The 27,379-nt window shown below is 42.8% G+C and overlaps 2 protein-coding genes across 15 annotated transcripts; both read left to right on the top strand.

Moving 5' to 3' along the window:
* Positions 1 to 3,609: 3,609 nt before the first annotated feature.
* LOC133896698 (protein ENDOSPERM DEFECTIVE 1-like) lies at positions 3,610 to 7,527 on the top strand. The gene is made up of 6 exons (XM_062337291.1): positions 3,610 to 4,681; positions 4,786 to 4,905; positions 5,651 to 5,767; positions 5,878 to 5,967; positions 6,887 to 6,994; positions 7,120 to 7,527. The coding sequence occupies exons 1-6, from the start codon at positions 3,692 to 3,694 to the stop codon at positions 7,180 to 7,182; spliced, it is 1,488 nt and encodes a 495-aa protein (XP_062193275.1). The 5' UTR covers positions 3,610 to 3,691; the 3' UTR covers positions 7,183 to 7,527.
* Positions 7,528 to 18,151: 10,624 nt separating this feature from the next.
* On the top strand, positions 18,152 to 21,577 carry LOC133897836 (la protein 1-like). Of its 14 annotated transcripts, none has more exons than XM_062338664.1 (5): positions 18,152 to 18,432; positions 18,550 to 18,922; positions 19,587 to 19,727; positions 20,708 to 20,794; positions 21,090 to 21,577. In XM_062338664.1, the coding sequence occupies exons 2-5, from the start codon at positions 18,820 to 18,822 to the stop codon at positions 21,143 to 21,145; spliced, it is 387 nt and encodes a 128-aa protein (XP_062194648.1). In that variant the 5' UTR covers positions 18,152 to 18,432; positions 18,550 to 18,819; the 3' UTR covers positions 21,146 to 21,577. The 14 variants fall into 14 exon arrangements, 2 of the variants coding, with proteins under 2 accessions (XP_062194648.1, XP_062194647.1); XM_062338663.1 differs by having other exon boundaries at positions 18,152 to 18,437; XR_009905980.1 differs by adding an exon at positions 19,129 to 19,219 and having other exon boundaries at positions 18,154 to 19,037; positions 19,587 to 20,794; positions 21,090 to 21,171; positions 21,265 to 21,577.
* Positions 21,578 to 27,379: the final 5,802 nt, after the last annotated feature.

The following is a 27,379-nucleotide window of genomic DNA, read 5'->3' as shown; positions in this document are numbered from 1 at the left end:
TCAACACAACGATCCAATCATTGAATGTAATTATCTTGCTCGTATGATCTTATATCTCATTCTGAAACTCCTTGAACTTTTCTAAGGACTTAGATTTGTACCGAGAACCACTTTTAGCCAAATAAAAATGGGCAATCAATGTTATAGACTCATACGTCCTCAAAATCCATTCACCAATGGATCATGATTAGACCAAGTTGCTAGAAAGCTAAACAACATTTGTCCATAATCCTCTACTTCCAAAACAGATTTTATGGTCATAGTCAAGTTAAGATCGAAGCTACAGTGCCAATCGGCCAACAACCATTTGCTATATTGCCGATGCACATGTCAACTTCACCTCTTGCCAAAAACTCTAGTTTGATTCTAGTATCAACTATCCAAGAGTTATAAGAGAAAATGGCAAGATCCAAGTTTATATCATTGGTATTTATGGCTAGACATCACACTTCCTTTTCTCGAGATCTTCCAAGTATTCCCGGTTTCCCTTTGAACTATCATGACATGTTCACAGCCCTTTTAGTGCTATACTTGGCATCCAATGCCCCACTTTCTACACTTGTAAACAAGTGAGGCTTTCAAGATCAAGTATCTTTCGACTAACCTCAGTTGTCCACAATGCAATATACCATTCAATCATATTGAAGTCATATTCAATGTGAGACAATGGTCATAAAGTGAGCATCACAATGTTTCTCATAAACTCCGTGAGTTACAAGATAGCACCTTTGATCTAGTTCATCAGGACAAGAACCTCTAGAACACATCCTTTGCATCATTGAGTGAGAACAATTCCCAATTCAATTTCATATCAATCATCACAATTTAATCAAAAATTTTAAGGGGAACTACTTCTAAAATCTACAACAAAATATATGCAATGCTTCAACACTATGTTTGTGTGTATCCTCCGATAAATAATTTATCAGAAGATACTCTCACTGTATGTTTTAAAATCGTTTCCCTCAAACACAATACAATGGGACAAGATCCATATTCAACTAAGTTCTAGTGAGCTTTGGCATCACTGCTAGAAACCTAGGTGACATAGGTAAGCAACACATTGCTAATCACATCTTTATGTGACTCTTGTTGTTGGGTGGCATCGAATGCCCCGGCGCCAAACACCATGCCCCAAGGCCAAAATCATTTTGATAGCTTGTTAAGTAAATCAATACTATGCATGTAGATGTCCGACATCCACTCTAATTGGTATAAATGATGGCACCCTGCTTTAGGAGACCTACCACACAATGATCAAAACCTATGTAGGTGCAGCTATTAGAAGAGCATCAATTACTCTTAATTTTTCAGAGGAAAGCTATTCTATCATGGTAATCATATCCACCGCATATAAAACATGAAAGAATAGAATGACAGGAACATAAAAACATCACAGGCAATCATATTAATTGTGACATAGTATGGTCCCTTCACATGGTGATCTCCATCACCACGGTTCCTATCCTTCGGGTCATCATGCTTCGAGTCTCCATGAATATGTGCTAGTCTACTACACCTAATAGCACTAGACAATTTACATGAGATAAAGGAGCATCACAAGTTAGCACGCAGGCCCTTATACAATAACATGACAGCCTTGGGATGCAATTAACCATGACACTCTGGCCATGAAAATTACACACAAGCATCACATACATAACAAGGCCATATCAGTCACAACATTCTCCACAAAAATGAGTTCAGCGTAGAATAGAATTCTAATGTCACGACGTGAACATGTTATCCTTAAAAGCCCTAGGCTCGGACATCACGGGGTCCCGCTATGAAAATCTCATCGGATCGATCATATCAATCCGATGATATCAAGCTGATTTTGAGTCATTCACAATGCCTCAATTTCCACTAGATCAATCACATTGATCATCGCGTGAGGTTTTCAAGAAACAACGACAACACACACAACCTCGATCTGTTGTTCTTCCAACCATGAAGTTGCACGCGCTGTTAGCCTCGATGGTGATTCCAGTCGGTAGGGGCAAGTCGCACATGCGGCTAGATGGGAGATCAAGCTAATCTTTTGGTCATATGGTTTCATCGATTCGCACCTCATCTAATCCCATTAACACTGAATCGTGCATCAACCGACCCATCACATGAACCGATCACACGTACAAAATAGATCCAATCTATTTCTACCACATATCTCTTATATGTGATCGATCCAGATCAAAAACTACACAGGATGGCTCTGATACCATTGTTGGGAAATGGGTTGGCTACGCTAGCGCAAATCAAAATTTGTCTACCACGTTCAACCAGAGAACCATGCAAGTAGAAGATCATAGATCGTTACCACTCGATGTGCAGTGCAGCGGGGAAGAAGAGTTAGAGCAGACCAATCCGACATCGTGCGTGTCAATGTAGTCGAGGCAACTCTTCGACTAGCTATAAGCAAGTCTATCACGCTCCTTGACTAGATCCGAGTAGTCCTCGACCAGCTCCGAGTGGTCGTCGTGTGATCCTCGACCACGTAGAGGAAGCAGCGACCACGATGGAGAGGTCTCAATCAAGTCCCCGATCACGTCCACGATCACGAAGAGGAAGTAGTTGATCACCTTATCAACCACAGAGCATGTACAACACTGCGATCTTCACGCTGAGAAGATTAGCACCGCAATAGTAGCAATGTCTCTACAATATCAATACATACATGGATGGAACGCCGTACGCCAGTGTGCTAGCACCGCGCGCCCGTCTAGGGATTCGCAGGGAGTTCGGGAAGAGGTGGTAGCCAGGGTTTTTTTTTGTGGGATCAACTCTTGCGCCCATGGCTCTTCCTCCTCTTATATAGAGTACGCTAATAGACTTTTAATTACATTAAAGCTCATTATGACTCTAAAGCCTAATAGACTTTTAATCATATTAAATCTCACATGCAGATCCAATCCGCATATGTGATCGCATCTAGGGCATATCACCTACACAGAGGGATGAGCTGGTCGCCAATTACGCCTGGCGCTGTGATGTCAGGGGTGTCAGGACGGTGTCCACTAGCCTAGTTAATTAATGCCGGTCACTTCCTTGCAGGCAAAGTATGACCGGCGTTCGTCTCTTAATAGATCTTTCTTGGGACCCGATGGCCTACCCTGTAGCATTTGGGAAACCTACCCAAGCCTCGGAGACGGGGGCTCCAGGGGGAGGCATGACTCTGAGAGATGGAGGCTTCGGGAGATATGGCTCCGGAAGATAGAGGCTTCAGGAGGCATGACTCTAAGAGATGAAGTCTTTGAAAGGTATGGCTCCGAAAAATAGTTACTCCGAAGTCTGAAAGTTAGAAAGCGACCTTCGTGAGACATGACTCCGAAAGGTAGTTACTCCAAAATGTGAAAGTCAAAAAGTGACCTTCAGAAGACGTGGACCTATAAGCATAGACCAGCGAAACCATAGAAACGTTGGGTCCTTAACAACAACCCCAACAATAATTAATCTAGAAAATTCGAAAATGAGAGGAGCCGGCAACACAAAAAACAAACCGGACGGGCCCGCATGTCAGTGGTCTCAAACCGCCTTCCGTGCGTGCCGTTGCCCTCTTCTTGGCGGCCGTATTAATGCCTCCTCCTTTCCTCGAACTAGCCGTTGCGGCCGTCTCCCCTTGAAATCCATCCCACTTCTCCTCAACGGCTAATTCCGTTCCATCTCCTCCTCCGCTCCGATCCGATCCCCATCCATGGCCGCCGCCGCCCCGCCCTCTCCGCGCCCGGACATGCCGCCGCCTCCCGTTCCGCCGGCCACGGGGCGCCGGCCGCGGCCCCGCGCGCGCGAAGTCAGCTCCCGGTACCTCTCCACGCCCGTCCCCTCCACCCCGCGCCTCTCCACCGCCTCCTCCTCCTCCACGCGGTCCCGCTCCCCGACCCCGTCCCCGCGCGCCCGCACCCAGCGAGCCGGCACGCCCTTCGCCAACGAGAACCACCCCCCTCCACCTCCGCCTCCCACCGGCACGGTCGCGCGCAGGCGGGCCGTGCAGAAGCTGTTCAACGAAATGGGGACCAATAACCCGCGCGCGTCGTTCAGCTCTAACTCCTCCGCCGTCTCCGCCTCCGACTCCGTCCCCGCCGCGACTCCACGTCCGCTCCCGCGCTCGTCCAGCGGGCCGGCGGCGTCCACCGTGCGGAGGGGATACCCCCGCCTTCCGACGCCCGCGCGCGCCGGCTCTTGCCCTACCGCCACCCCCGCCTCCGCTGTGGTGGACTCCGACGCCGCATCGTGCTGCTCGTCGTCCGACACGGCGTCCACGGTGACCGACTTCTCCGTGGCCGACGGGCTTGGAGTGGTCCCCGCCGCGCCGTGCGAGAGCCCGCCGCTGCTCGGCCAGGCGTCCTGCCGCAGCGGGCGCCTGTCGTCGGAGCTACGGGCGTCGGTGCCGGAATCGGGCGGGTCCGCGCGGGCATCCAACCCGCTGTGCTACCGCTCGCTCAACTCGGCCCTATCGATCTCAACGGCGGCGGCGGGGAAGGCATCGGCAGCAGCAAGGCCACCGCAGCCGCAAGGGGCGAAGGCAGTAGAGTTGAAGAAGGCGGCGGTCGTGGGGGGCAGGAAGATCGTGGGGAAGCAGGAGGACGTGCACCAACTGCGCCTGCTGGACAACTGGTACTTCCAGTACAGGTTCCTGAACGCCCGGGCGGAGGCAGCGGCTAAGGCCATGACTGCCGCTGCGGAGGTAAGAGTTTGTTAGTGCGTCAGCGGTGACTTTCTCGTTGTGGTTGATGAAGTGTGAATTAAGATGCTGATGATTTGTTGTTTTTGGTTTTATTGGGTGTGAAGAAATCCCTCTGCGGGCTCGCCGGGGGGATCGCGGGACTGCAGGAATCTGTCGCCGAGAAGAGGGCGGAGGTGGAAAGGATTAGGAGAGAGCAGAGATTATGCTCAGTAGTTACTGCTCAGGTAAGGCAAAATTGGTCTACTTTTGCATTCTGAAAATTTCGAATTATTGTTGTATGCAATAATTGGTGCTAAGCAAAATGTGTGACTACAGAATCGGGTGTATCACATGAATGAATTTATTCTTTGATTCACGTGAGGGGGCTTGGAGTTGGACACACTTGTATTGCGGTTTGATAGAGGGCTTGGAGTTGTACACTTGTATTGTGGAGGACACCACACAGCATCACTAAGGAAGTGAAATATGGAGTATCTCACTAAATCAGCTGAATTTTGAGGCGAAAATGCTTCTATTTAAACTATTAGCAGGGCCCCAATTTCCTCAATTCAGTTGGTATACCTTCGGTTCCTCAATTTTGGGATATATATATTAAGAAACATAATTTATGTTGTACCTTCCATTTTGCTTCTCTGTATAGAATGTATGGATGAAGCTCTTCAAAGTCGTGTATATATGATTACTGTGTGAGGTTGCTTGTATGAAAGTGGGTATCATGCTTTGACTTCGATTGTTATACTGAGATGTATAGTACAAGTGATATATAGTCATTGTAAATTTTGCACATGTACCCACATTTCCGCTGTTTGATTCTGAAAGAGCTATGTTGCATGGTTGTCACTATGCAAACATTTGCTCCTTGGTCATTCTTCTTTTGTTGTCTTCCCTTCAAATTGCAGCCTTCTAGTGAAGAACCACTAACAATTAACTAACTTGATTTTTTTAAAATTGCTTTTGTGAAACTATCAGATTCTGTACTTGGATCAATGGGGTGAAATTGAGAGGGACCATTCAAGTTGTCTTAGAGGGGCAACAACAGCGCTGCATGATGTGTCACTGCGACTACCGATCATTGGGAATATTAGGGTAAGTTTTCAATTTAATTCAGTTCCATGCATGAGTTGCGTCAATCCTGCATTATGCATAATGCAGATCAAGTATCATGTTATAAAAGTATTTCTGAAAATGTTTTGCAGGCAAACTGTGGGGAGATCGCAGAAGTTCTTAACTCAGCAGTGCAACTGATTGAACCACTGTCACCTTGTGTCAGAAATTTCCTCCCAAAGGTGAGACCGTAGGATGATTGTGAAATGCATATCCATCAAACAACTGTCATGCCTAGCTATATAATTAAGATGCTTTTGAATTTTGCTTAATAACTCTCATTTTTAAATGTATCCACTAATTCAGTACGGTGTAGGAGAGCAAGTGAACCTTTTCAAATAATTTATTTTAATGATCATAAAATGACTAATAAAAAAATAGCAGGTGAGATTATCAAACTTTACCACCATGTAATTTCCAAGTCCGAGGTTCCAATTCTAAGAACGATGTGGGAAAGAATAGAAAAGACCAAATTTAATTCATAAACATTATAATTTCTTCTTATTGTTTATACTAATATTGATGAAGTTTGTGTTTGAAGATTTTCAAGATAGTAGATTGATAATGGTACATTTGAATACTGCATGCTCATTTGTTGAACAATTGAAAAGTTCAAAAGAGATGCATTGTACATCCCAACAGGGACATGCATCAAAACATTGATGACCCCTTGGCATATGTAATTATAAGAAATATTCATTTATCACAATCAGTTCTACCATGTCTACTGCCTCTTCCAGTGTTCACAACCTGGCTGATTTGTTCTCCATGGAAAGCCAGAACTTCTTGGTAGCTGAAGTATTCTCCACAAATTTGAGTAAACCTATGAATTGATAATAAATGGGGATTTGAGAAAGCAGAAGAAATAAGATTTGCAGGAAGAAAGAAACAGAAAGCTCCCTAACTATAGGCGTTATTCCAGAATCAATTTCAGTCTTGATTGCTAATTTCAAATAAAATAACCTTGATCTTTGTTAGTGCGACAGAAAGCTCCCTAACTACAGGAAGGAAATAGTTATCTGGAAACTTTGCTAATAGGACAAGCCTTGGGGTCATTCTTTTGTTATATTTATGCAACATATTTTTGATCTTTTCTTGTAGGTTGAAAACATTGATGACGTGGCCTCCAACCTCTCCCAAGTTGTCGCCACTGAAAGAGCGTTGATAGAAGAGTGTGGAAATCTCCTGTACCAAGCACAGAACCTCCAGGTATGGGTCTAAATTGACACTTGTAACTTTAGTAAGCATACATTCACTGTCCTTGTCTGGCATGTTATCCCTGACTTTGCCAAAAAAATATCCGACTGATGCATTGACAATTTCCAATGGCATAGATGAGAGAGTACAGTTTGAGGACTCAACTGGTGCAGCTGAAACAAGGAACTAACACAAAATAGAAGGAAGAGGAGAAATAAAAACACGATGCCAAATCTTTTGTTCGCTGAATGGAACTAACTATGCTCCACCATTGGGAATCTTCCAAAGTAAAAACGCAGGAGTATCACATATGTTTCCAAGTACATATCACATATGTTTTCTGTAGTTAGTTTCTGTTGTCGTGGAAGCATTTTGTTGTCTAGCAATGGCGATAAAACGTGGAAGCATTGAAATTTTACAGATCAAAATTTGTTGATTCGTTGATAGTACGTGCCTTGCTTACATTCTGCTGTATTTTGTTTGCTTCTGGAAAATAGATCCTAATATGTTTGTTTGAAAATAGACGTTACGCAGACGCAATGTTCGTGCACTACTGTACAATAAATATGCTTTTCATGATTCGGATGTGCCTCTTGCTCCCAAGCCTCCACATCTAGCACTAGCAGTGCTCATGCCTTTTTCCCCTCCAGTTTTTAAATATATGAAATCTTGGTAGTGAAACTACTGTACAATAAATAACATACGCGGAACCGAGTCTAGATGGAATCCACGATGAAGTGAGTCCAATTTGTTGATTAAAAGAATTCCTACTACTTCTGCAAAAGAGGAAAGGATAAACAATAGGGTTTCATTATGCTTTACTTGAATCCCAAATCAGAATGTCAGAAAGGGAGACTGACGATCAAAGTTCCCAATGAAGTATCACTCTCAATAGCGAAAATGCGCCGTAAAATTAGTACGTGAAGCTTAGGCATCATTATCAAGTCCATTGTCACGAAACTGTAATATCTACATGCTTTATGTTGTTCGGAAGAAAAGAAGAATGGTTAGTGGATTTGTGATATCATTACAGACTAATCAAGAGAGAAAATACATACTTGGAACGCAGAATGCCAACTGTTTAAGGCCAGATTGTATCCCAAAAAAGGGCCATAGATTGTATTATGTCACTCCGTGAAAATTCACCAACATGCTAATGTATATTGTCGAAGATTAAAAGGAACAACGGAGTATCGACTATTCAAGACCACTAGATTATAGCAACTAGTAAGACACACAGTTACTACAAAATCAATAAAAGAAACAATAGGGAAAGAGAAATCATCACAAATTTAGCATAAGCCAAATACATTAGGGACAACAGCTCCTCCTCTCTATAAGAAACATCAAGAAAAAAAACCGCACCTCTTGAAAACATAAACATATTTTTAAAACAAGAATGTTAATCTTATCCCAACATATTCTCACTCTGTTTTAAGTTATTGCCCTTTTTCATTGTCGTGCTCTATTAGGGTTCGTTTGACATAGTTCTAAATTCTTCAAGAAACATTTCCAATTCAATTTATCTCAAAAAATATTTCTATCATAAATTTCTACTACATAAAATATAAATTGATGGTACAGCTATCCACCTTGCTTCCAACTCCACCTAGTAAAAAAACCGTAAAAACTGTTGTTCGCTCCTCCCCTCCCACCCCTCGAACAAAACCGGCAAAAAACCGAAAAACTACGGTGTACTGATCAGCCAGAAAAAGCCACGCGCAAACAAACCCCACCCACCACTGGATCCGGATCCCTAACGTCGATGTCACGGTGACTTCGTCGCTAACACTTGGATCCGGCTCAAGTGTCAATGATGACACACTAGGTCAGGATCCTCATCCCCCACCACCCCCGACGATCCACCAAGAACCCGCCCCTCCACCGCCTCCTGATCCCATCGCTGATGTAGACCTCTGCAGTGGCCTCCGCGCAGCCCACCCTAGCCAACACGCCCTACTCGCACCTCGCCTCCGCACCGTCCTCTAGCCTCTTCGCCAGGCCACCGCACCCCACACGCCGCCGCCGCCTCCCGCACCGGTGACTTGCCGGAACCGTAGCCCTAGACACGTTCCTGCCGCCCTACCTCTCCCAGAGGATCCCCGATCCCCACCCGATGAAGCCTTTCTGCTTTCTTTTCTCCAGTCTTCGGTGCCTTCACTTCGTCGCCAGCGCGGCGATAGCAGCTTCATGTCGAGCTCGCTCCGCCTTGGGGGTGGCCGGTGCTTCGGTCGACCCCCCACCCATGCACCACCCGCCTGTTAGGAATTTGGACCGTAACGGTCCATCTGAGGATGTACGTGAGCTATCCAACGGCTCAAGATGACTCCACGCTTGCTTTGCCGCCTAATTCATGTGCCTGATGTTATCAGACGCTAAACCATGTTGTTTAGTTCTAATTAAACTTCATTTGTTGTAATCATGTTTAAGCCTTGGACCATAAAAGGCTGGTGGAGATTCTATAAGGGATAAGGATGAACAATCTAGACAATAGTTCTGTAGAGTAAAGTAGCTGTAGTTGTTGTTCCTCTTGGATCATCTTTTGGATCTTCCGGTCTAGTTTATCAATACAGCTACCAGAATTTCCACCTCAAAATTCTTCTGTTTCGATTTGTGTTCTAGTTCGTTCTTGCACCTCCTGTCAAAGGTACCAGAGCCCATCGATTCTCAGCAAAGTGAGCGGTGAAATCGATTGCAGAGAAGGTTTCAAGGTTCATCCTTGTGTAAAATCCCTAATCTGTTGTCGATTTGGATCCGTGGTGGCGACGGCGTGGATCGAGATTCAAACGAGGGTTGCAAGGCAAGTCCTTGTGTAAAATCTCCAGAGCCGATCTCTCGATCTTGGCGACAGTAGACTTATCTGTGGGTGCGATTGGGGAGGAAGGATCTCTGAACCAATTCCACAGATGGCGAGGGCAGCAGATGGTGGTGACGACGATGACAACACCTTTGCCACAGTGGTAGAGGTCGATGGATTGAGGAAGATTTTAGATCTGTTCATGAAGAAGCAAGAGGAGCACAACCACGCCATGCAGATGAACTTTGAGCAGATCATGGGATATTTGAATCGTGTGGCAGGGCACCCAAGAGCTCTCACACCATCTGATAGAGGATCTCATGTTCATGGTCCATCCCAAAAAAATTACCCACCTAACCCATCTCAAAAGTACCTAAACCTCCAAATGTTGATGCTGGTCCATCTAGATTTCAGAAGGAATTTACTACAAATCAGAACCTTGTGCTTACATATCATGCCTAAAATACTAGAGAAATCAACCACACTCAACAAAATTGGTCTGCTATGAGATTGAACACTGGAAAAGACAATAGAATAGTAGCTTTCCAGGAAAATAGCAATTGGGCAGTATATGATGATGATACACCACCTGATCCATCATAATTTGACAATTATTTAGAAGCAGATTATCCCTTTGAGTACAATAGGCCTCAACATGTTCAATATCCCCATGATTACCACCAACATATGTAATAGCAGCATAGGATAGTCACAAAAGGCCCAAAATTGTCATTTCTTGAATTTGAAGGAGAAGACCCAGATGGTTGGATTAGGAAAGCAGAGAAATATTTTCAAATGGTGGGTGTACCTAATGAAGATAGAGTCAAAATTGTTGTAATGTATGTAAAGGGCGGAGCTGAGTTCTGGTGGAGGGGAACCGGCTGTAATTCTCACACTTTGCCGTGGCATCATTTCTATAGAATGGTGGGGGGATAGATTCAATGAAATATCTGCATATGAAGTAATTGGCCAATTTCATCATTTAAAGCAAACTGGTTCTGTGTCAGCATACATAGACAAGTTTGAAGAAATTATGGGCTTGGTGAGAAGAAATAGCCCTTCTCTAGATGATGACTATTATATTTGCAGTTTTGTCTCGGGTCTGAAGGATTATATCCAGAACCACCTCCAATTCCATAGACCTCAGAATCTGAGTGAAGCTTATTGGATGGCAAAAAAGACTTGAACAAGCATCACCATTCAGCAAAAAGTTTCTAACAGTCAATGCACCCTCAAAACCTATCAAGACTTGGCCAAAGGAGAAAGAACAAAATGACACAAGCATTCCCAATATACAAGAATTGGGAGCAGCAGACAAGTGCTTCAAGTGCAGGGAACCTTGGGTCTGGTCATGCAAAAGTTTGTAAAGGGAAGCAACTTTACTTAGTCATACTAATGGAAAATGAAGATGGCAAAGAAGAGGTAGTAGTAGTAGAAGATACTCCTAAAACTGAAAGCACAGAAGAGATAACAACCTTACAGATATCTATGCATGCTCTCCAAGGAACAAGCTCAGCAGCTACTACATTCGCATGGAAAGTGAAATTGGGTACTAGAACTGCTATAGCATTAATAGACACTGGTAGTGATGCTTCCTTCATCAACGCAAAGTTAGTAGTCAAGGCCCATTGCAAAATTGTAAATGTCACTAAGGTGAAAATAGCAGCTACTAATGGAACTGATCTGTCCAGTGATATTGCCTGCTTGGGCTGCAAATATTCATGATTTTGTCTAATATTTTAGACTACTAGAAGTACAAGAATATGACATAATTTTAGGGGCAGATTGGATTTATACTCACAGTCCAATTGGATTTAATCTTCAGACAAGGGTATTCTCAATCACAAAGTATGAAAGGAAACTAGTTACTTTCATAGATGAAACACTGCCAGATAATAAACACTTGGTGGGAGCACAGAAATTATATAAGATGTTAAAGAAAAGGTCAGTGGGAGCAGTGGTGATCTTGAACAATGCTGAATCTAACACAGGGGAATCTACCTCAACTATTCCTCCAGAACTATCGTCAGTATTAGAACAATATGCAGATGTGTTTGCTGAATCCAAGTAGTTACCACCACCAAGAGAAATTGACCATACTATCCCACTCCTACCTGAGGCAAAAATTGTCAATCAAAGACCATACAGATTACCTCATCATCAAACGGATGCTATGGAACAACTGATTGCACAACTCTTAAAGTCAAAAATGATAAGACCGAGCATGAGTCCTTATTCTTCACCTGTGATTCTAGTTAAGAAAAAAGATGGCACTTGGAGAATGTGTGTTGATTATAGACAGCTCAACTCCAACACGGTAAAGAACAAGTATCCTATTCCAATCATAGAAGATATGTTGGATGAACTATTTGGAGCAAAGATATTTTCAAAGATCGATTTAAGATCTGGTTACCACCAGATAAGAATGAAAGAAGAGGACATATATAAGACTGTTTTCAGCACACATATGGGACATTATGAATTTGTAGTAATGCCATTTGGTCTCACAAATGCTCCAGCGACATTTCAAGACTTAATGAATAATATGTTGTCTGGAATTTTGAGGAAATTTGCACTTGTCTTCTTTGATGATATCCTCATATATAGTGCAACTATGGAGGATCATAAAATGCACTTGGAGATAGTATTTGGCATACTGAGACAGCACAATCTCTATGCAAAGCTTAGTAAATGCACTTTTAGCCAGACTCAAGTGGAATATTTGGGCCATGTCATAAGTATGGAAGGAGTGGCAACTGATCTAGTCTAGGTAGATGCAATCAAGAGCTGGCCAACACCTAGAAATATTTCAAAATTAGGGGGATTTTTGGGACTTGCTGGATACTACAGAAGATTCATAAAAGGGTATGGCATCATTTGCAGACCATTGTTTTATTCTTTGAAGAAGAATTCCTTTGAATGGGGTCAAAATCAAGAACTAGCTTTCTAGCAGCTGAAAACAATCATGACTACTGCTCCAGTAGTAGCACTACCAAATTTCAGCAAACCCTTCATTTTGGAGGCAGATGCAAGTGGTCATGGCATAGGAGCAGTTTTAATGTAAGACAACAGACCAATTTCTTACTTGAATAAAACATTAGGACCAATGTCAGCTGCACTGTCAACATATGAGAAGGAAGCAATAGCAACATTGGAAGCATTGAAGAAATGAAAACATTATTTTGCAAGCTCTTCATTGCTTATTAGAACTAACCAACAAAATCTAAAGTACATACAAGATCAAAGACTGGTGAGAGGAATACAACACAAAATTCTGATTAAGCTGCTCAGTTATGACTACAAGGTTGAATATAAAAAAGGAAGAGAAAATAAAGCTACTGACACCATCTCTAGAACAATACACACACACAACAGCTGATGGCATTAACAGAAGCTGTTCCAGTTTGGGTCGATGAAGTACTGGAAACTTATGAAGAAGATGACAAGTGTATTGATCGCATTGCTAGGCTCAACATTGATCCAACGTCAGTCCCTCATTACAAACTGCAAAATGGCATTTTGAGATATGAAGATAAGTTAGTGGTTGGTAATACTAGGAATCTCAAAAAGAAACTCTTGAACTCATTTCATAATTCAGATTTGTGGGGGGGGGGGGGGACATTCAGGAGAAAGAGCAACTTACCAACGACTGAAATTGGTATTCTATTGGCCTCACATGAACCAAGAAGTAAAGCAGTATGTTAAAGAATGTGCAGTATGCCAGAAAAACAAATCTGAAAATAAACCATATCCAGGACTACTGCAATCCCTACCTGTACCTGAAATGGCATGGACACACATCTCTATGGATTTCATTGAAGGCCTACCAAAATCTCAGGGTAAGGATGTAATCATGGTGGTTGTTGACAGGTTTACAAAGTTTGCTCATTTCATTACACTGAATCATCCATATACTGTTTAAGATATAGTAACTCTATTCATTGACAATGTGTTCAAATTACATGGATTACCCACAGTTATTGTCTCTGATAGAGATAGAATTTTTCTAGTGACTTGTGGCAACAATTGTTCAAGGCGTTAGGAGTTAAACTCAGATTTAGCACATCTTATCATCTTGAAACTGATGGCCAGACAGAATGGATAAATCAATGTTTAGAAAATTACTTAAGATGTATGTGCTTTGCAAGCCCAAACAGATGGACCAATTGGATTTCTTTGGCAGAATGGTGGTACAACACATCTTATCATACTTCACTCCACATGACACCTTTTCAAGCACTATATGGGTTTCCTCCACCAATGGTAGCTGAAGTTGTATTGCCTGACTGCCCAAATGATAATACAAGAGCTATTCTGCAAAACAGACAATTGGCAACTCAAGTAATCAGGGATAACCTTCAGAAGGCACAGATGAGAATAAAAACCAAGCTGCTAAAAACAGACAAGTAAGAGAATTTTCAGTTGGTGATATGGTATACTTGAAGTTACGCCATATTGACACACTTCATTAAGAATTCATAGATCACTAAAGCTGCACTCAAAGTTTTATGGACCATTCAGAGTTTTGGAAAGAATAAGTAAGGTCACCTACAAGCTCAGTCACGTCCCGAAATCTGTAACTGCATGTTTAATCCTAAACACGTGCCATTTGAGTCATATTCGAATTTGGATCGCTTTCGATCGCCTGATTGGAATTTGAGCTGCAGTTATGTGATCAGATGCCCCTAAGGAATTAAATCGTGACACAAAAAATTTCGGGATTTTTGGAGTACAATAACAGCTCAATTTGGATTAATGAAGTGAGCGGAAAGAAAATAGGAGAGAGAATTGAATTAGAAGAAAAATCGGACTTTTTCTCTAACTTGTGGGGCCCACATGAGGAAAATATCTCTCTCTCACTCAAAAGGGCAGCCCACCCTCTCTCTCACTCCTCCCCCACTCCCCAGGTGCTCCTCTCTCTCTCTCTCCAACCGGCCACACCACAGAGGAGCCCCCACTCTCACTCTCCCACCTCTCTCTCTCTAGCTCTCCCTTTTCCCCTTGGTTCCCGCCACTACAAGCAAAGCCGAGATGCGTATGTGGTACCCACGCGACCACACACTCGAGAGCTACTCATCCGTCCAATTCGTTTTTGTTTTCTTGAAGGATTCGAGCCGGTTTTGATCATTTTAGGTGTTCTAGGTTGAAACACTTGGAGCACCGGAGTTCTTCTTTGTCCTGAGCGTTTTGCTTCTTCCCGAAGGTCACAAAGTGCGGCAAAAGCATCCTTGGTGAGTCTCCTAGGCTTCCCATAGCATGAACTTGCATTTGGATGGTATTTGGGTTTTGGATCGCTTTTTGAGAAATCAAACGTTCTTAAGGTTTAGAAGGAAAGAGAGGATTTTAGATGAGATTTGATTTAGGAATTGAGTTGCTAGGTGGTTAAGTGAGTTCTAGACTCTCTAAACTCTCCCAAACGTATCCCCTTTGGGTTGAAGAAGATCGCAAATTGATTTGGCAAAATTTTGCCCCAAATAGGGGAAGTTCTGGAAAGTCTGGAACCTCCGGACAACTTTTTGGAGGTTCTGCAGTGCGGAGTATCCGCGAAAATGTACGGATAGTCCGGAAAAATGCGGAGGTTCGACATAAAAGTGCGGAGGGTCTGTAGTTACTGTTCATCAGCGCGTAGAGGCTTGTAAAATTTATAATTAATTCATCCGAACTCCAAACGACGTGAGATCAGTTGTGTTAGCTTCATATGAGTATGAACTACGTGTTAAAAGTGTTGGAACTCCATAAAATACTTTTGATAATTGATGAGTTACTTAAATGTGTTTCCACTTGTTTAAATCACTGATAATCAATACCATCTCCGAAAATTGTGAAACCACTTGGACAATTCATATTTTGCGCATCTTATGGCATGCATTATTGCATTTCATCCATACTCATGGCATTGCATGAGTTATTTTTTTTTAGAGAACGCCGATCCGACGATCCCGAAGGCCGAGTTCGATCCCGACACATCCCACCTTTCTGATCCAAGGCAGCAAGACAAGCAACTAACATATTTCACCCCTATCAAATTTGGAAGTCTCAATTGATGAATATGCTTATGTATGTATGCATGTGTCGGGTACCCTTGGGTAGAACCTATGCCGATTGCATCTTTCCACCTTGGTCAAATGTTCAAGTAATTTTCTTGTAGCCTAGATATGGTGTTATGTCTAGGTTCGAGTACGATATACATGCTTAGCAATGCTTAGGTCTTTTGATAGAAGTCGAACGACGGTGTTTTCCGTTGTTCGCGAGTATAGGGATTACTATTGATTACAAATACATGCTGATGGTGAGTGGTGAGTATGAGACGAGATGTGGGCGGTGTTAGGGGTGTCGTCTGCCTCGATGGAAAGTCCAGGGGGCAGGTGAGGAAACCCAAGCACCATAGACCGCTTGCATTGTTTACGACCGATCGTCGGGGTTGTTGGCTTTAGCACTTACCTTACTCACCACATGCCGATCTAATGGTAAGGCGAGCCGAATACCTTTGCAGCTGTGGCTTTGTGGGCATGAATATCGACGGTGTGAGCGGGCGGGCTTGTAAGCGATACTAGTTTGCTCCGGGAGTAGTTCTAGTATCGTCGCGCCGAGCGATGCATGCCCCACACGGTTGGAGCTCATTGGGAAAGGTTGTCACGAGTATCCTCTTGTGTGCACTTTGGCTGGTGGCACAAGCCGAATGGTCCTCGTGTCGTGTGGGTCCAGAGTATTCCCCTTTAGGGTGTATAAACAGTTTGAACTGTCGCGCTCTCGGTCATGAGCATGCTATTGTTTCATCTACACCTGGTCGTAGAGTTCTCGTTGTGATTAGTGGATGATGGCAGGAGGTTGATGGTTGGGCATGTGTAAAGATGTCCAAATGGGCGGCCCGGTCCGGCACGGCACGGGCCCAGTCAGGCACGGCCCGTTTTGGGCACGGCCCGTTACAGCCCGTTAGCTAAACGGGCCGTGCCGTGCCGGCCCACGTGCCGTGGTTGCAGCCCAGGCACGGCCCATTTAAGATCGGGCCGTGCCGTGCCGGCCCGTGGCACGATAGGCCCATTAGTATTTTCCTGGCCTGGCGGCCCGTTAACACGTGAAAATCCCGAAAAACATCAAAAAACCACCGAATGCAGGGATCGAACTCAAGACCTCGTACATGGGAAGCAATGACTCTACCACCCTGTTAAGAATCTCTTTATGTATTAGGGATAAATAAATTATATAAAACCTTAAAAAATAGAAAAACTTAAATAGGCCGTGCCGTGCCGGCCCGGCGTGCCGCGGCTCCGGCCCAGGCACGGCCCGCCTAACCGTGCCGTGCCGGCACGGCCCATTTACTTTCGTGCCGTGCCGTGCCTGGGCCGGGCCAATTTTTCCGTGCCGCGGGCTGGCCCGTTAGGCCCGGCCCAGTTGGCCATCTTTAGGCATGTGATTATGGTCTGGGTATGGTGGTATACTTGTTGTTACATTTACATATGCTCAGTTGTTGGTTATGGCAAGGTAGTTTCATATAAGTTGGTTAAGTTAGTTGCTCACACATATGTCTAGGATGCTTACCGCTTAATTAACTTAACCATGTTTAAGTCTTGTTACCAGCTTAAATGCATGATCCTTGGAGCCGGGAATATGTATACCCATATTGTGTAAGACTTGCGAGTACCTTCGTACTCAAGGTGCTGCCCTTAAGTTGATGCAAGTTCGCAGGTCGGTGAGGAAGAGGCGGTGTTCGGCTACTTTGTGCCTGCCGATCAGGGTGGCGGGCAGGAGTAGCACACTCTACTCCGAACTCAGTGTTTTGGTATGGAGTCTAAGGGCATGTGGCTCCATATCCTTTTGTTGTATAGTTTTCTTCCGCTGTGTAGTTGTTGTTTTCTTTTTGTTGTAAATTGTGGAAAAAGTTGCATGTTTAAAGATTTGTAATATAATGTTAATTACTTGCTCTTTTGTTAAGTTTTGTTTTGATGTATATGTTAGAAAGGCATGTGTTCCGATCTTGGGCACAAAACACGTGCCGAGACTACCGAGATGGCATTCTGATTAATCGTCGAGGTTGTGATTATAAAAAATAATCCGTCTAATAATTAATTTAAATACCGTTTGGACGATTCCTCACAAACTCCTTCTTCCATCATATTGTCAATTACATCCAGTATTCCATGTTAGTTAGCTAAAAAGCATCTAGGCCCAACAGCACTACCAGTCTGGTCTATCACTCATTAATAGCAAAGGCAACATCAAGGTAGCACCAGTTTCAATCCTGGACCGAAGAATGATTCCACGAAACAATGAACCAGTAATTCAGTGGCTCATTCATTGGATGAATCTTCCAGAATCAGAGGCAACTTGAGAGGATACAAATTTTATCAGGAAGGTCTTCCCGAGCTTCCATCCTTGAGGATAAGGATGCTAAAGGGGGGCGGGGGGCAATTATCAGGAATTCAGATCGTAACGGTCCATCTGAGGACGTCCGTGAGCTATCCAACGGCTCAAGATGACTCCACGCTTGCTTTGCCGCTAATTCCCGCGCCTGTTGTTATCAGATGCTAAACCGTGTTGTTTAGTTCTAATTAAACTTCATTTGCTGTAATCGTGTTTAAGCCTTGAACCATAAAAGGCCGGTGGAGATTCTGTAAGGGAGAAGGATGAACAATCGAGACAGTAGTTCCATAGAGTAAAGTAACTGTAGTTGTAGTTCCTCTTGAATCATCTTTTAATCTTCCAGTCCAGTTTATCGATATTGCTATCAGAATTTTCACTCAAAATTCTTCTGTTTCGATTTGTGTTCTAGTTCATTCTTGCACCTCCTGTCACCGCCGTGGGTCAAGGAGCTCGCCAACCCGCCCTCTTGCGGGATCTCCAACCTCCGCTTCTCCAACCACAGCTACAACCTCCTCGTCTCCTCATGGGACAAGGCCAGCGACGGCATACACGCTCCCCTTCCCTCCCGTCTCCCCCTTCCTCTGTTCGTTAAACCCTAGCTCTTTGATCCGGCTGATCTGATCTGGTTTGGACGCTCGTGCTCGGCTGCAGACGGTGCGGCTCTACGATGCCGACGTGAATGTGCTCAAGGGGGAGTTCGTCCACCCAGGGGCCGTCCTCGACTGCTACGTGCACGACGACTCCTCGGGGTTCAGCGCCAGCACTGGCCACACCATGCGGAGGTGATGGTTCTTATGATTTTGACAAGCTTCTGTCTTATTCCTCATCTTGCCTTGCATAGGATTTGGGGACTGGCTAGGAGATGTGAGGTGATATGAGCTTTCTGTTTCCCATCTGGTGAGACTTGTGAAAAAGGATTGTGGTGTTGTAGATGGTTTGAGAAGAGTACAATTTGTTGGTGTTAAAATGTCTTTTGCTGGTGTTATAGACGTCAAGCTTGAAACTGTGCTGGAGGAGACGGTGCTTGCGGTTAACCGACGTGCTGCGCCGTTCCTCGGATCTCTGTGTCTCCGAGGATGGTATGCAAGATGTTTCCCCTTTTCGTTCATAAATGTTCTTACATGATATGCGAAATTGTGTAATGGTCTCCAGTCAAAGTTACTTTTGATGCTGTAGAACCTTACATTCTAAAGAACATGGCAATGCTCTGTTTTTATTTTCAGTTATGTTCAGATTTACAATTGCCATGTTCTGAATTCTGATGTTTTTAGACTAAACCTCACATTATGGACTATAGTTAAATGTTCATGTATTAGTATGGACATTTGCTGCGTGGTTCAAATGAAATGAAAATTAAAATGGATCATTTTAGTTAGAATCATAGTACGAGACCAATATCTTTGAGTTTATTTATGTAACTAATGTTCAATCTCATATTTAACTCAGGGAAGAAAGTTGGTAGGGCTAATGAGTTGCTGAAGCCAGATGAGGTTATAGAGCAAGTGGACTCTAGGACAATTGCTGCATCACCGCTTTTTTACAATGTAAAACTGGAAGATGTCGATCTTTTTTTCTCAATCTGGCAAGGTATGTTATCTATCTGTTAGCACTGAATATTGCATTTAAAAGAAAAAATGAAGCAAATATCACAGGTAGTCAGCAGAATTTTTATGCAAATAGAAAACTGATACATAGGATAGGCAAGATTTTCCATTGCTAGATGCTTTGAGGTTCAGTATTGAAGAGTGACTCTCTTGAGCTGCAAATGTTCTGTCATAACTCAAATCCTTGAAGCTATGGATGAGAGATCAATGGATACGATAAGTTGGTGAATTAGGCAATTACCATTACAATACTAGTATTGCATTAATTTTGCAATGTAAATAGTTAATATCTATAACGCTATGTTGCATGTGTACTGTTTGCATCGCATGTAAATAGTGTGAGGCTACCACAACATGTTTCTGACAAAAGAAGCTTCTGTGGCACTGCTTTAGTTTAATTTTCAGAAGAAGATGAAGCAAAAGGTTGTGCAATTTAGGAACCGTTGCAACGCACGGGCATTGTACTAGCTCAAGTTATTGTTAGCTTAGATGAGAAGGACCAAAATACATATGATTTTCATAAGGATGCATGTAGGGGTGTTAGATTGAGGATCCATTGCAACACACGGCATTATACTATAAGATGTAAAAGGGATGTAATTGTGATTTATTTTTAAAGAGTTCATAACCTTGGGCTGTTGGCATATCTGTTTCCAGAGGAATAGGTGCCTCCAAATAAACATTGATGAAAAGGAATGCTGGCAGCAGATATGGATTTGCTCAAGGGCTTCATAGAAATTTCTTGCCTCGCCTTCTGGCTTGGCTGCAATACAATTAGAAACCGAACTCTATTCTTCATAGATACATGTTTATACAATCGTGATGTGGCCTTATAGAATCTTAATATATGTTGGTGTTGTAGACCTTCATATTATGTATAATATTCAGTAACATCCTCCTGTACTGTTCTAAAAAAAACATTTACCTTTTATCCTGTTGATTTACCTTCATGTTTCTGTCCAGATTTTGGAGTAACTTGCAGGCTGCCGGGATTTGCTTGTTGGCTGTTGATGAAGCACATTGCATATCAGAATGAGGCCATGATTTCAAGTTGTTTTTTCTTCTGTTGCATGATGCATTTTGTCATTTGAGTTTCATAAGTAATCTATGTATACAATTTGAAAATCCTGTATGTACTGATGAAAAAAGATTTGACTATGTAACAAAGGGATAGCCTGTATTTGTTTAAATATCCAGATTTTGAGCTGATGCCATTGCACCTTTATGGCGTGGTTGTCCAAATAGTCCCCCTCTCCCATCCTTTTCTATCAAGTTTGTGGGAACTGATCTGCATTTTAGCCCCATCTCCAATCCATTCCCACAATTCAAACTCTCTTGTATGCAGGATCAAGTACAAGCAGTTGCATTCAATTGCGTGAAATCATGGCCCCATTGTTCTAGTACCACTTTAAGTCTAATTTTGCAAGGTGCGTGGAGATTATTTCTAATTCCTTGACTTCACAATCCTCACGTTGTGGTTGGATCATTTGGTCGTCCTAACCTTTTCTAGGGTGTAATAGTGGTATTAGAAATATCTTTGAATTGGAGGGCAGTGGGCCCGCCGGTGGCTAGGACGACGGAAGTGGAGCTATGAGGAGTCGGGACGCAGCGGCATATTCGGAACAAAGAGCTGCTAGATAAGGCAGATAAGGTAGTGCGTTATGGTGGATAAGGCAGCACATTATCAGAGAAAATGAGGAACATAGGCATCGTAGAGCATTATTGTATGAATTAAGTATTACTTTAGCACTGTTACTTTATGAATTAAGTATTATTTTAGCACGAGTATTGTACTAATCAATTTCTCGAAAGAGAGGATGATGGTTGAACCAATGTACCTTTGTCTGTTGTCTGTGTGTTGAATTTTTGCGCAATAAAATCTAAAATATAATGCAATAATAAGATCCATTAATTAGGTAACGATATATTAGAAACATCATCCAAAATAAGAAACACGACTGGAATCAGGGAGAAGAGATGGTTGGGCTGTGCTGTTGGGGGGATTTTTGGGCAATGGCACAACAATGTAAGTCATTAAGTACAAGTGGGGTAGGAAAGGGGAGAACTGTCTCGTGGGGAACGGCTTCACGCCCGTTTCTTTATCGTAGTTAAAAAATGTGAATTGTTTCTGGCGTTTTTGTTTCGAAACGCTCGTTGGTTGAGTTGTTTGACATCGATTCTTTCATAAACTAGTTAGAGAATCCCTGCCAAATAGCACTTTAGTTTCTCAATTATTAGCAACGAGCATGGCATGACGGCAGGCCAAGGTTGCGGTGCTGAACCATCACAACATATGCCTACGATATCGGAACTTGGTCAAGGCTAGCGACAACACGGTGAGTTTGAGTACAATAGGCGAAGAAGTGGCGTGCATTGAGGCAGAGCTTAGCTAGATTTTATGGCCGACTCCAAGCCCAACAAGAAGGGCTCGATGCATTGATATGTGTGGATTTCTTTATTTGTAGCAAGACCACATACACTTAGCTACTATATCAAAAATAGATCTCACATCAACAATAGCGTATGAACAATTTAATGACAAGTATAGAAAATTACACATTGCACCCTTGAACTTGCAAGTTTGTTAACTTGCCCCCCTCAACTTCCAAGATGGATCCTACTGGGATCATGATCGCAACACAATGAACCGTACTCATAACGTAAGTGTAATAATTGTTTCTCTCTTGTTATTACATTAGGTGAGTGAAGGTATTTATAGACACACCTCAACCACTCATGTCATCATTATATTTTTACCCCTTATTCATAGGAATATTCCTTCTAACAATAGGGAATATCTTAGAATATTCGTAGGGTATTACAGTCATTGCCCATCTACATTGCCCCATGCAACCAAGTCCTAACACAACCAAGTCCTAACACGTGTCCTAGAGGGACCCACATTGAACCCTTTGTCGGGGCCACTAGCGATCTCCCTCTAGCCATTTTCTCGTCGAATTCTAACTAACTCGTGGGCTTCTTTTTGGGTGAGCCTTCGCTTTGTTGCCAAAGGTCCTCATGCCACCTCCCTTTGGCCTTAGAGTTTTGCTACACCCTTCATCCTTCGGGCCTCATCGCGCCTCTTCGCCCTTTGGGACACATCATGCCCCCTCGTCTCCAGCCTAAAGTCCCTTGGGCCTCGCTACACCTTCCCGAGACTAATTCCTGCAGAGCATAAAGGGAAACATCCATGCATTGACATTAGCCTCACTATTTTGGTTTTGGGATTTACCATTATGGCCGAAGTCAACGAACGGGGACCCACGCGATACCATTCCTCCAACACTGGCCCCTTCGTAGTTTTGGTCCCTGACTTTGGGTAGCCAAAGTAGTGGGGTGGTACCCTTCTCTCACTCCCCCCCCCCCCACCTTCGACCAACCGAAGTCAATTCCAAAAACGGAGAAGTTAACTTGTGTTTTAGAAGAAAAGACATGCACATGCACATGCGCGCGTGCGCGCGCGCGCGCGCGCACACACACACACACACACACACACATATATATATATATATATATATATATATATATTCTCTATTCTACTCCCTGCTCTAAAAATAGCTATTCAACGCACCGGTCGCACCGCTCCCCCCCCCCCCGACCCAGACCAGCCCCGAACCACCCCGAGCCCCGCCCCCACCCCCCCCCCCCCCGACCCAGACCAAACTCGCGAAACCCCGCCAACCAACCCGCAATCGTAATCCAGCAATTATTACGACCATAAAATTTTATGTTATACGACCGTTTATGTATTATATCATTACCGTAATCATTTAATCTTTATAACCATAACCATATAGCAACCAGATCAAAACAACTGCAACCGTGTTCCATTCATATTTCAACCGTATATTTCTTTCTTATTTAATGATTCGACGTGGCAATTAACTGTATCGATTCCCAACCGTAATTTTATATTATATATGGTCGTATACGTTTAACATACCATTGACAGTCATGTTAACGCCGAACCCGCACATAACCGTACTGAACTAGATAATATAACCATATATATTTTATTCTTTCACAGTCCCCCTTGCGGCACATAACCGTACCCATTCGTATTTACTCATTTGTTTTAACCGTATATACGTTATTTATTCACGACAGGACAATTTACAAAAAAATGTTGCCCCACCCCCACCTGCCCCCCGACCCAGACCAATCTCGCGAAACCCCGCCAACCAACCCGCAATCGTAATCCAGCAATTATTACGACCATAAAATTTTATGTTATACGACCGTTTATGTATCATATCCTTACCATAATTATTTAATCTTTATAACTGTAACCATATAACAACCAGATCAAAACAACCGCAACCGTGTTCCATTCATATTTCAACCGTATATTTCTTTCTTATTTAACGATTCGACGTGGCAATTAACTGTATCGATTCCCAACCGTAATTTTATATTATATATGGTCGTATACGTCTAACATACCTTTGACAGTCATGTTGACGCCGAACCCGCACATAACCGTACTGAACTAGATAATATAACCATATATATTTAATTCTTTCACGGTCCCCCTTGCGGCACATAACCTTACCCATTCGTATTTACTCATTTGTTTTAACCGTATATACGTTATTTATTCACGACAGGACAATTTACAAAAAAATGTTGCCCTGTCGGTTTTGTCATTCATGTTTTAACATTAAAACTTTTACTCAATCATGTTTAGAGCGTTAAAACACGATTGTTCAATTTTTCTTTTTTATTATTTTTTTTGGGTTGTTATTGTTTCCCGAATATTTTGGAAACCGCGCCATCTGCTTAGTGCGGTTTGGGGTGGTTTACCATTTACCACATTACGGTTATCATTTTTATTTTCTCCTCATTGCGCAATCTTCGTTCGTAGTTCCTAGGGTTCCGGCGGAAATTCCTCAATTCATCATACGTTCTAGCCGCCTAGATCACCTTCCGCCGCCTTCTTCCTCCTCCTCCGCCACCTCGTAGAGGGTGAGTTCGTGATCTTGCTCCGCCGCATCGCTTCTCCTCCGTCGAGCGGCGCCATGGACTCTACCACTGGGCATCCGATTGATAATCAATCAAAGGTAAAATCTATTCTCGGGTTCTACTCAGTTTTTAGTTGTATGGTTTTGTTGTCTTATAAATTTTGCTGATTTGTTCAACCCCTGACAACGATTTTATATCAGATTAGGTAGTTTTACCCCACCTCATTATTGTTTATCATCCAGTTTTCGTTCTCAGAAGTCATACTTTAGTATATTAGATGCAATGTGGAGCATTCCATCCGGAATATGTATAAATTTGTACATTTTCATAGGGTATTGTTTTAATACCCACCTGCTACAGTTTGACATCATTGTCATTTTTTATCTGTAGATGCGTCGCATTGATCACATACCGGAGCGCACAACCCGTGTCGCATTCATGAACAGCCAGGTTTATTATGACATGAATGTTGTTGGTCATCAAGCCCATGAAGAAAAATGTCCAAATTCTGAGGAAGCTGGTCCAGGTCCTGACCAATCTAGCACGGCCCACAATACTGAACAGGAACAATCAACAGATGATGGCGACTTTGTTAACCCATTGCCAAGAAAGAGAAGAGCTATTGGTAAGGCTTCGTTATCACGCAAACGTCACGCTGAGGACGCCGAAGCATCCCCAGTAATCCCTCCGAAGAAGAGGCTGGCTTCTGCGACTCGACATTCACCACGTTCACCCCGTCCTGAGACACAGACCATCAGGGTAAAAAAATTATTGTCAAAACATTCTGTTAATTACATCCTTAATCTGACCATACAATTACTATTACATTTTTCAATGGACTTATTCGATATGTTCTCGTGCATACCTTAGGGTAAAGATGGTAAAAAGGGTAAGCTCATGTCTCGATGCAATCCAAAAGATGTCTTGGAAGCCATCAGGTCACTTTCTGATGATCAAGTGGCAGAAATCCGTCGTCTTGGATGGGGCAAATTTCTGGAAATCAAAATTGATGCTGTCGAGAGTCGCGAGCTTTACTGTTTTCTTATGGATCATATTGATATAGTTCACATGAATCTTATTTTATCTCATGATAAAATACTCCCAATTTCTGCCCAGTCAATTCACATTGTTCTTGGTTTACCAATTGGCGGTGGAGAGCTCACCTTTACCAAGACCAAGGAGATTACAAATGCAAAAAAAGATCTGTTTGATATGCTTGGTGAGAAATTGTCGATCGAAAGGCTCAAGCTTGAAGTTTCCAAGGGCCTTGCGGATGAGTTGTCATTGAGGTGTTTCTTCATGATCGTGTTTAATAGGCTTTTGTTCCCGACATCATCATATGATGTTTCGAACAACGATGTCAGACTTACTATGGATATGAGCAAGATTGGTGAAGTTGATTGGTGCAAGCTTGTTGTTGAGGACATTAGAGCAGCAGCTTCTCAATGGCAACGTCGTGATTGTAAGGTCATTAACCCGACCATATCCGGTTGTTCCCCATATCTATTGGCGAGGCACTGAACCCTTTAGAAGTAATAAAATCCTAGTTCAAATTTCGGCATAACATTTATTTTAATATTTCCTTTGGTTTCTTTTAATTTGTTTGCTGTTCCTTTGCGTAACAGATATATTATTTGGATAATCTCAATCACGAGCTGAACAAAGGCGATAGGATTTCAATCCCTCGTGCAGCATTATTTGACAAACACAAGGTTGAGCACCTTACAATGCATGATAGATTCACCGACAGACATGGAAAATTGGTCTATGGTGGTACTCAGGTACTATTTATCTAGTTTAATTCTAATTTCCGCAACATGGATGTTGTTATATGGTTAAGAATCTAGAACCATAATTTTATTGTCAATGCACCCGTATATATTTTTAATATGGTTTTATGGATGCTGTTGATATGGTTAGATGGTTGTTTTGAATATGGTTAAGAAAATGGTACCATATTTTAACTGTATATTCAACCGTAATTCTTCATACATGTTGTGGCTGTATTAGAGAAAAACACGTTTACAATACTGATTTTAATATGGTTACATTCATATTATTAATATGGTTACAGCATCCTCCATCTGTTTGACCTCACAGCTACATTATATTTTTATTTTTCTTAACAGTTCATGAGTCAGGTGGGATCGTGCTACCAATCGCATCATCCAGCTATCTTCGCTGGTCCTAGCCACTGCAGCACATCAGAGAAGTCTACGGAAGTTCCGCTTCTGAATGATCTACTCTCTGGTGCCAGAACTATTCTTACTGGCCGCAGAGCGAAAGAATTTTCCACGATGGTTTCAGAAGTTGACTCCTACATCAGCGCCAAGTTGGCAATTGTATATGATGCTAAGCAGAAAATACACGAGAATATGTGTGTTATTGATGATGCTCAGCAGGCAATAGTGTCCCGTCAGCGTCAATTAGCCGAAGAATTTCGTCGACTCTTAGAAGGCCGGGACCTCAATCATACTTTTCTTATTTTACATTGAACACTTCCCTATTTTTTATTCATAACATTTGCATTTTCATATATTTTGTCACAGATGGCCAAACTGTTACAAAACCAGCACATACTGCTGAGGGGCAGCAACATGCACAAACTGAAGGCAATTTTGAAACTGTAAATCCCAACCTCTCTAAAGAGGCTGACATAGGTATGTAGAATAA

Source organism: Phragmites australis, chromosome 17, assembly GCF_958298935.1.
Source record: "Phragmites australis chromosome 17, lpPhrAust1.1, whole genome shotgun sequence".
NCBI classification, from domain to species: Eukaryota; Viridiplantae; Streptophyta; class Magnoliopsida; order Poales; family Poaceae; genus Phragmites; species Phragmites australis.
The sequence above is the reverse complement of the archived record's forward strand: the minus strand, read 5'-3'. Positions and strand labels throughout refer to the sequence as shown.